At 35.2% G+C, this 11,039-nt stretch overlaps 1 protein-coding gene across 1 annotated transcript; it reads right to left on the bottom strand.

The window, feature by feature from the left end:
- Positions 1 to 5,133: 5,133 nt before the first annotated feature.
- LOC128225074 (uncharacterized) lies at positions 5,134 to 11,039 on the bottom strand. The gene is made up of 2 exons (XM_052935092.1): positions 10,731 to 11,039; positions 5,134 to 7,805 (listed from the first exon to the last, which is right to left on the bottom strand). The coding sequence occupies exons 1-2, from the start codon at positions 10,807 to 10,809 to the stop codon at positions 6,655 to 6,657; spliced, it is 1,230 nt and encodes a 409-aa protein (XP_052791052.1). The 5' UTR covers positions 10,810 to 11,039; the 3' UTR covers positions 5,134 to 6,654.

The raw sequence follows: 11,039 nt of genomic DNA, 5'->3' as shown, positions 1-11,039 counted from the left end.
CACCCACACTATCACGGTATAACAATTACACATGCAACTATCTTTAGTTGCGTGTTGCTGGCGAAGCATGAAGTATATATACACTGGGAAGCTTTGTCCGGCGTCGTCGGTTGCAGTTATTGTGGCTGCTTCCCTTTCCCGTCAATTACTTTGAACTATTTAGTGAAGCCACTTTAATTTTGATAAGCACATTTGCCATGGTCAGTAGATAGCCCAGAATTTGGGATCAAAATAACAAGGTCAAGGTCACACGCGTTTCCGATAAAAGACTTTAAACGACTTGATGCAGATTCTTCAAACTTGGCTGGCACATTTTACATGGTCAGAAGATTACCCCTATTGGCTTAAGACTCAATATGTGTATAAGCACTTGGATAACCAAATGAAAATCAAAGAACTGAATAATTTTACACTTTAAAACATGTAAAAAATACAACATCACCGATTAACCTTCTTTGTTGGCTAATCAAACCAGTCAATTACCAGTCAATTGCATAACTGATGAAATTTCCATTCGGACATTTAAAAGGCCAAAATACCGCTGACTTCCAGCATGGCACAACAATCACACCTGACGCTTTATCACCTATTATCTTGTTTAAACTCTCTGAATAATAGTAAGGGGTGGATCAAACAGAACAAATGATCCATATTGTCTATAAACGCAATAATGACATTATATGATGGTGTCCAAATTCTGGAATTAAACGTCTTTAACTTCGCGTTGTGCTCAGACTCGAAGAAATCTACCTTGAAAGTGCCAAATCTTGCCTGTATCATATATACAATATTCAAAACGACAATCCCCAAGAATCATGATCTACAATTCTTAAGTAATAATCAACCACATCGTTTTGAGACCAGGGAATCCACTCAAATTGGAGTAAAATGGACTTTCCATACATACCTTGAAAATCTCATAAACAATACCCTGTAGTTCGGGTTCCAAAGAACCTTTGACGATCATTGAACTTATAGGCTGATTCTCAGTAAACCGTTTTACCAATTGGTTTTCAAGAATGTGCAAGATTGTAAGAAGTACCTTGTACACTGCAACTAATTTCCACCATGTAAAGGACTTTTTACTTATTCGAGTACATTTAGCCATGCGAAATACTGAGAACCGAGTTTATTTCGTAACATCCGTTACATGTAGAGCTAGTATGAATGAACGATCTTTAAACATATTCTTACCATTTAGTAACTTTTCTGACGTGTACATTCCTATGCTGCTTAACAGCAAATAACATATTTCCTACCGCTTCTAATGCCTAATGTACAAGTTACCTTGGACACATGTAACGTGCGCTTGACAACCGGAAGAACTAAGAACTGATAATAAAATATATGCGTAATTTTTTCAGTCCAAGAAAACCCCAGAAACTCTGTGTGTGGCCTTAATATCTCTATCAAATGACCGCGCTGGTCAAATCAAATTTTATCATGTATTAACCTTTGCGCAGAAATGAGAGAGGCACCTTGACATATTTGTACTTAACCGACTGCTTCCAGAGATATTTATTGACAACTCTGAAATGAAATATAAATCTCTTGTACCTGAATTGTGTGCAAAAGCTGTCAGAGGATTAATAACATAAGGTGCACTAACATACTTTTCGATCAATTGTTTTTAAAAAGGATCATATAAAAGATCCTAAATAACCTCAGTTACAAAATCAGGCTCCAAAATAACGGATTAGTTATTCTGTTTGAATGACTGAAAATGTTTCCAAAAGATGGGAATTTTATCCCCATTCTCTAAAACAGCTAATATAAAATAATTACAACCTATATCACGCCAACATAGAACATTTTCCCTCTATCTGCCCCTAACAATAATGTTCTTTTGACCTTGTTCGTATTCAAAGAATTCGTGAGTAAATGTCTCAAAGTCATAATCATACTCAAATTTCAATATTGAAAAACTACCGGACTGTTGACTGGTCCCCGGACGTAAAAGTTGCGGTTGGTGGGATACTTGCAGTGTAAGGACAGTTTCTGCGCAATCGACTTAATTTCGCCACTGGCAAAACATGGTCCCATGGGGTCCGGAAGACGAACCGGCGGCGAATCCCGATCCGTATGATGTTCCGTAGTGGTCTCGAAAAGGTGGCCCCTGGTGTCCGACTGATGCCCGGACGACCTGACGAAGGAAGCAGAAGCTCCCCATGACTTTTCAGTAAAAGCAGGAACGTAATAAGAACTACGACCCAACGATGATCTGCATCATGAAGTGGACTTTTTCCTCTTGAAAGCGTGACTCTGCTTTGTGAATTTTAGCCTCATCATCTGAGTCACTGGCTACTGGAATTACTTTCGTATTGTCGGACAGTTTCCCAGTCCCCGGAGTCAGCAATGCGACTAAGTTTGTTGCGCTTATGCTCCTTGTCAAGAAGTTCCTTGAGCTGCTTCTGACAATAATCAGACTTACAATGCTCTGACGCCCAGAGTGACTGCTTAGCAATGTCTTGAATATCGCTATTGAAATGAAACTGCAGTTTATTGCCCTGATATTGCCAAGATATGTCATATCCTGATTTGAATTTCTTAACGCTATTAGCAGCACTCACTGAATGTTCATGAACTTCGTCTGTGAGGAACAAATAATCCTGCCGCTTTTGCTTCAGATCAGATAACACTTGTTCGAGAGCATTCTGGTTCGACCGGTTTTCGTCAGTCATAACAGGGTCATGTACAAAGAAAATTGTTGAAGTTAACACGAAACCTTCTTTAATCCGCCACCTAACGGATAATACGCCATATTCTAACTAAATTTATTGTTCTACCAATTCATATACAATAAAACTTAGAAAACTATATTAATTAATACATTTTATTTTAAACGCGAGTAGCATCTACTAGATTATTTAAGCTTGTACGGGGTTTATGTTTATGCTTTTTGTTTCTGCAGTTGGCATATAAGAAGATTTTTTGTGTGTAGTCGTAGTATTTGTTTTCGTATTCTATATACTGTCGATTCGTCGAGCATAACTGTAAACTACAACTTTTGAAGGAGAAATGATAACAACAACTGTAAAGCGGCTTAAGATGTTGATATGAAACCTGTTAACTTACATATTGTATGAGTTGCAAGTTACATCAAACTGGCTAAAGTATTCTCCGAAGAGTAATCAGGCCAAAAGGTGTTATTAATGGCTTACTTGGTATATGCAATCTTACAACAAGGGCATAATTTCAAACTCATTTTCAAACTTCAAACAGTCAAAATGATATATTCTATATTTGAAAAGGGCAAACGAAACCCATGTGAAAGGAAACTTTAATAATAGAGGGCATTTAACTAATGTGCTTTGAAGGTCTTTATTTTTCTGTCAAGCATAGGGTAGCAAAGTTCTAAAAGGTATGCAGAGATATTTGAACACACTTAAGAGAACTAGTTCATAAGATATCATGATACATAACAACTATATGCACTCGGACACCACCTCCCGCGAGAAATTTTGCAAATCTTAATTAGAGGTTGCATATTCTTGGTGTAAATTTGAGATTTTATGCACGTTTTTAACGCGCACAATGGGATATATAAATTTGTAGGACTGATTGAAATACAAATTAAGTAGTTTGCGTACCAAATAGTTATTTTCTGTGTACTGGATAGTGACACAACGAGTCCCAAGTACTGCAACATGATTTAAATTTCTGCTGTTGCTGATAATTATTTCACAGCTGTAAACATGTATGTTCACGATTTTCAATATTTTACTAATGGGGAACTGAGTATGTTACACACTTTAAACATTCTCAGTACTTTGAATAGGCATTTGAAGGATTTAAAAAAAAGACATTAACTTGGTGCGTGATAATGCCTTCACCAGTGCAAACAGACACGGTTGATGACTCTTTCAAGCAAAGCATAATTAACAAAACATCCCCAATTGTACTTCCGGAATTTGTGTGGTTCTTGGTATAAATTGATTATGTTACCCTTGGCCTAGAGGCGTATCACCAATTCCGCAACGACAGCTTGGTGTTGACAACTGACGACTCTGGCGAGTACATTAAATTTCAATATGACCTGACATTTTATCAAATCATCAGATGGCATTCACACAAATAATAATTTTTGCTCGTACACTGCTCATCAATCCAGAATAGCAGGTAAGTATCGTTTAAAATGTCTTACTGAAGGCAAAACCCTACCATGTAAGACAGCGGAAAAGAACTAGTGACCACATCTTCTAAGGAAGTTGCAAATCCTTAAACCAATTTGTTCGATTGTTAAACGCTTTCACGCAATTGTATTGCGCATATGAAATTTCAAATTCATTCAATGTATGTTTCCGTTGATACTTTAAAGAACAGATGTTGTAAAAACATGGAAATGCCATTTTGGGAATTCATTCTTCAATGTCCCGTTTAAAATGGCAATGCCCGGTGTCCTGAAACGAATGTTAATCCTCAAACGTTTTTGATCAATTGTGACCCTAGTTTTTCATTAATTTAGTGCATATTTTTGCCAGTGTTTTGTTCATTGCTGAAGTTCCAATACTATCCTTCACATCGACGTTGACTTGTTGTGCTTTTAAATAGCTAAACATGTGCATTTTAATTTTAATACCTCAATCCGATTCACTCAATAGTATTATTTTTGGGCATTAAAACGTACACAAGGTTGAAAGTACGTAGAACTTTGTTAATTGGTTATTCATACAACATAATTCAATCTAGTGAGTACTGAAATTTTATTGCATTGAAATTTAAAAGATTTTTGTCATCTTTTATTATAGTTATTGTAGGTTTTTAATTCAATGAAAATGGATCAGGAGTCCTACAACAAGCGATAAAAAAGACAGACAGAGCAGACATGCATGAAAAGATATTTATCAATAGATATTGGGGTCATAGCCTTGAAACGATTAGACTTAGACTAAATAAGTGTTCCTTAATGTGGTTTTCCTGCAAAGCTTTAACCTTTCTTCTTAATCCAGATAACTCCGCAATTTGCATTATACGTTACAGAGAGTTATGTAACTTGATTTATGTGATAGACACGCCGATGCGACGGTGGATAGCTCATTAATATATTTACTCTTCACAGAATCGTTATCAAACTTAATAAAGAGAGCAATAACTTGTTTAAGCGAGATAGCATTCCATTTAATAAACTCACAATTTACAAACAATTAACATAAACATATCAAACTCTTTTTACAAAAAACTGTTTTTGTAATTGCTCACAAAGATTCAAAGACTATTGGATTGCGTATGAATACATACATCAATATTTCATTAAGTTAGTCACAGATGGACCTGTAGCATATGTTGACAAAAGGCTTTATACTTAAACATCAATTAATCAAAGTGTCTGCTGATTATAATTGTAGATTTTTTTTAGATGTAACTGTCACTGCCTTCGGAAATCATACGGATTCTTTGGTATTTGTGGGATGGAGAGTTATTGAACTGAGAGACGTATGCAAATAGCTTTTTTCCTGTGATTAAAAAGTTTGTTTGCTTTGCTGATGCAATTAATTTGCATTAATTGTTGATGCTGTTAATGATATCCATTTGCGTGTTTCGGGCAGCTAGGTTTCTTCGACGGATTGATCATGCCATTTACCCATGAACGAGGTCTATCGGAAGGTATGACCATTATCGCAGCTAATAAGAAAAGGTCGGCTTATGGGTTAAGGTGAGATTTTCTCGTTTCTCGTCTACATTAAGAAAATATGAGTGGTGGGTTTGCAGATTATACTGAAAATAACATAAAAGCATGTGATTCATTTCAACTGTAATGATGATTATTGAAAATCAAATCTCGACAACTAACAATTTGTATTCCATTGTTCGTATCATAGGCCTACAAAACATATATATAACTGTATATATTTTCTACTCAAAGCAGGTAACATATGTTTTCTATTAACTATCGTAACCACCAACTACAATTGTAGTTAAATTAAGGAAGTCAAATCCCGAAAAAAACAGTGAAATATCAAAATGGATTCACTGATTCAAAATGGATGTCTCTGTCTTAAAACTAAATTAATTTCACGTTTATATACTTATGTGAAAAACTACAGAAACAAGCACATTAGCAAAACGTTTAAACATAAACCCGGTTTAATGTCACTTGGTAAATGCTTAAGACATAGAACACAAAACAAAAAAAATCACAAACAAGAAACATGGAAGAACAGCACTAAACTCCACAAACAGCAAAGTGCATATATAATATATATAAAACACGGTATGTTTATTGAGGATTAAAAGGTAACGCCTTGGAACGGTCAGTAAAATGTAAATTTACTGGGGGTTTAAACCAGTTTACGTGCACATACTAACTCTTATCCAAACAATCCTAAATAAAGAAGAAACGTTAAAGGTAAATTTTATCAAAGCATGCATAAACTTGAGGAAACTTGATAATAAAACAAATAATAACAAACTTATAGGTAAACCCCAAGTACTGCAATGATAAGGGATCCAAACTCTTTCTGCAGACGGAGGAATAAATTCAGAGCTCATAATGCAAAAACATTTCAAAGATACGATGCAGTCATTGTTTGAAACTACGAGCATCACACAGAGTCTGCCTTATAAATGAAAGGTTTAAAACTGTGTGATCATGGAGTTTCATAATAAAAAGAATACCTATAAGCCACCGTAAATCATAAAATAAATACCTTTCCCTTAATCTATAACATTAATAACCGAGACATAGTTTGTATATTTTTTCTTGTTAAAACCTGCAAAAGAAAAACTGTACGCATGCGAAATAAAGGTATATCTTCCAGGTTGGCGTTCAAATCCCCTTAGCTGAAGAACACAACACACGCGCTGTAGAAGTAGGCTATTATTTTGGTTATTTTTACAGTCCTTGGCGAGTCTTCCTTTAAGAAACGGGTGCGGTTGGTCGAGGAAAAATCTAGTGTTAGGAATGTATAATCCGTTACTTAAGAGTTCTGATATATGCCCTTTATAAAAATAAGGCGAAGTGAAATTAGCTGTCACATTCACTTTGTAGATATCTTCTCTGCTGATATTCTGGTACTGGCGATAGATTGAAGTAAAGAAATGTGGACCAAGACTAAATGTCGGTATGGAAGACATCGTTGACATTTCGGAGATTCTGTCGATAAGAAATCCAAAATAATCGTGATGTGGTCGACAGAAAAATATTGCGTTACATATATGATACGGCCACTTTACAAAGATGGCAGCGTTTTCAAATGGCGCTGGTACTAATATACAAGAATATTTCATTGTTACGCGATCTAGTGATCGATGGCAGGTCGAATCAAGGTCTGCGTAAAGTCCACCATATTTATGTACTACAACATACCGCAAAAGGTCTGACTTTGTAACTGATTCTGGTGCCTTGTCAAAATAATCAAGCACGTTTGGATAAAATCGCTCTACCAACGATCTTCCATTTGCATAGGACCAAAACATATATTCCCAGGAAGGATTAAACTTTCTAAACGTTTTCATATTGTCTATAAATTGAGCGGGTACCATCTGTTGCGAAGACGTAGTCATGTTTTCTGATGTAGTGATCCATATTTGGTGAATGACGTGTGGAATTTTCGGCGATGCAGTTTTCTCTGTTGGAAAATCAACCTCGTACTCTTGTTGAAACCCAACTTCACATGGCAAATCGTCCAAGAAATGGGCGTTCAGAATGGAGTCAATCGGATGCTTCAACGTCAAGTGGTCATCAACAAGCAATTTTGGAGATGTTATTTGTGTTTCCGTGCTACGAGATGCGTGTTTGTCTTCATTTATACCATGTGATGTTTTATTCTGATGTAATAATCTCTTACTTTGAAACAGTCCGTTGCCTACAAAGACAATTGGTATTTACATTATATTGCTTTTTGGAAATTTGTCACATCTATGACTATTGAGGAAAAACGCTAATTTTACATATATTTAATTGTATGTTTCAGCTTAATAAGTCAAAACTGAAATAGTGCAGGATGAAACCATCGACGGTCGAACCAACTGAGCTTGGGATTAGGAGCGTGCCCCAATATCCCGAACCTTCTTAAGTCCCTTATAACAGGATTAAGCTAACCTTACTAATTCTTTTTTTTTTCAATAATTTCGTAATATTAACATCTTCTAGATTTTCGATACTTTTCATAGGAAACATCTTGATGATTATCACAATTAACCATTTTTTATTCATCAAAATTCAATTTAAATATGTATGTTTGCTAATTGAAATAAGCTACTTAATCCTGTTAAGCTTAAGAAGTTTCGAGAAATTGGGGCCGGAATTTTCGAAACAGCATTACAAGCTTAAGTGTCTCATTTGATTTAGCCCAGCCAGTTGTTTAAAGTAGAATTTTCACCATTAAAATAGTAACAATATTTAATAAAGTTTCTTTTAAATTTCTAAAAACACCTTCGGAATGAGACTATTACACAAATTATACTTAAACACAAAAAGGGGCTTTTTTCAGTTACATTAAATTTATAAGCACTTTTCGAGAAATCTGCTACTTGTTCTTACCACTCTTGCGCACAGCGGTCAGAAATTGGCTCAGTGTGAGCATTATTTGATAAGCTCATAGAGAGCTGAATTTTCTACCTTCTGTACCCTGTGCGTAGGAGTGTTACGAATGTACACGTCGTTATTGAAATCAGACAATACCCTTACAGATCGTGCTCAAAGGATATATATCTTGCACCTCTTGCAAGTTTTTTTTACTTCCATGGAAGTACTAGCGTTTTGGTTTGAACAACATTTCATTCACTTAATGGTACAAGGTATAAACATTTACTGGTCATTTTCCACTAAATTGTATCACGTTTATTGATAATACAAAGAATTGCATAAACGGTCATTTTTTATGTGTCCGTTCTTAGTATTGGATATTTAAATTTCGTCGCAGTAGGGCACGCGAGCAACTTCGATATAGCTCAACTTGGTGGGTAATTTCCAAGCTTACTTAACTGTGTTCACCTAAGGCAGTCAATTATAAACATTTCAAAACTGCTCTTGATCCTGAACGATATTTATCATGTGATCTATCATATATATTGAAAAGACACTTGTCGAACTTTAGGTGCTCAAGTCACCCCCTGATGATTGAAAAGGGTCGACACCTGAATATTGAGCGAGAATTTAGATTTTGCCCATATTGTTTGTCCGAACATATATATGTTATTGAAGACGAATTCCACATGTTCATGATTTGTCCGTTGTATGCAAACTTGAGAAATGAATATTTCAAATCTAACTGGATTTTGTCTATTCCCACACAATCAGTTTTCTACAACATTATGTCAGAAGTGTAAAAAATAGTATTGTACTGATTTCAAAATATATTCACAACGCTTTTATAACAAGAGAAACATTTCTTAAACGTAATGATAACTCGCTATAGTGTTATTCACCTGTGCCTTATTATCATATATGCATCTTATTCTTATACCGGAAAGTTATGAATGCAATATTGATGTGCAAGAATGTTGATTCTTTGCATTTTGAAACATTGTTTAAAACAGTTTTCAAGAATATTATTGATATATCATTGCTTTAAAATATGTCTTGTTCATTATTGTATTATATCTATGTTGTTAAAAATATATGTATGAATAACTGTATTATGGGCCGGAGGCCTTAGATTACAATAAACTATATATGTTATATGTTATATGTTATATATGTTCATACAGTATGGATTCACGAAAAATTGCAAGCTATCTTTATATCTACAATTTTAATAAGTATTAATCACGATTAAAACTCAAATCTTCTGCAGCGTTGTATAGAATCTCTGGCGTGTTTTATATTATGAATTGCGTTGATCTCCTAAAGAAAATCTAGGGCAAATGGTAATACTTTCTACATACTGAAGCCCAATTATTCTAAATATAAATATGATATTATTAGGACAAATGCACATAGCTAATTTAAAAGATCGTCTTTAATATATTGAATATTGGTTTCATAATAATTTATTTACATTTGCCAAGTCTTTTGTGTAGATAAAACTTTTATATTGTATAACACGCAAGGTATTATGACGTCATTGTTTATTTCAATATTGCGCTCCAATTGGATAAGCGAGACGTCATTTAATCAATGATATACGACGTTACAAAATCAGCTATTCTTTTATACAAACGTATCTTGTCTGCTACACTTCTTTAAAAATAAGTACGCAATTGCAGAATATACTGCTAATGTTTAATCACAATAAAAAGTTCTTTTAAAATGTAAATATAACTATTGATCATATTTTTTTCTTGCGTTTATGCTGCATTAACTGTCTCCGTGGCCCAGTGGTTAAGCGTCCGCCTACGGAGCGGGAGGTCGTGGGTTCGATCCATGGCCGCGTCATACCGAAAGACGTTAAAATTGGTACAAGTAGCTCCCTTGGCATTTAAAGGGTAGTGCTTGGAAAAGTGGTGTACTCAGTACTGGTTTAACCCAGGAAAGTTGTACCCCGTGTATCGGTTCTTTACACCGAGCACGTAAAAGAACCAAGGGGTCTCTTCAAAAAGAGCTAGGGTATCGCACCCGGACTTCCTTGTATCCATGAACTCCCTCTTCAGTGTGCTGTCCCTTCAGCAAATAAAAAACAACAACAACTGGACCCCGTTGGAAATAAGTGCTTGCTTTCTTCGTTGAATTTGCTCTGGTGACGTATAGCGTTCAAACAGCATAAACGCAGGAAAATGCGATAAATACCACGAAATGAACTCAATATACAAAATAAACGATAACTTTGAACAAAATACTAGTAACCTACCATATATATGTACCCATAAACTTCCAACAGTTACGATACATATCCAGAATACTAAACGTCGCTTGTTAAATAAGTGCATGATGTTCGGAAGAACGTTGGCTCATTCCCATCAAACACTGATAATGAAAGACACGAACAATTGTCTTAAATACTATTCTGAACACATGCTACGGATACCCGTCAATAACATCACTTCATATTACTGTCTACGTTGAATATCGCTCATGAGCACGATATGTTACCATATGACATGAGACACGAAAACATATTGTTCAAACAAACTTTACAACGAACATCGCCAACATCCTG

Source organism: Mya arenaria, chromosome 2, assembly GCF_026914265.1.
Source record: "Mya arenaria isolate MELC-2E11 chromosome 2, ASM2691426v1".
NCBI classification, from domain to species: Eukaryota; Metazoa; Mollusca; class Bivalvia; order Myida; family Myidae; genus Mya; species Mya arenaria.
This window is presented reverse-complemented; position numbering and strand designations above follow the sequence as displayed.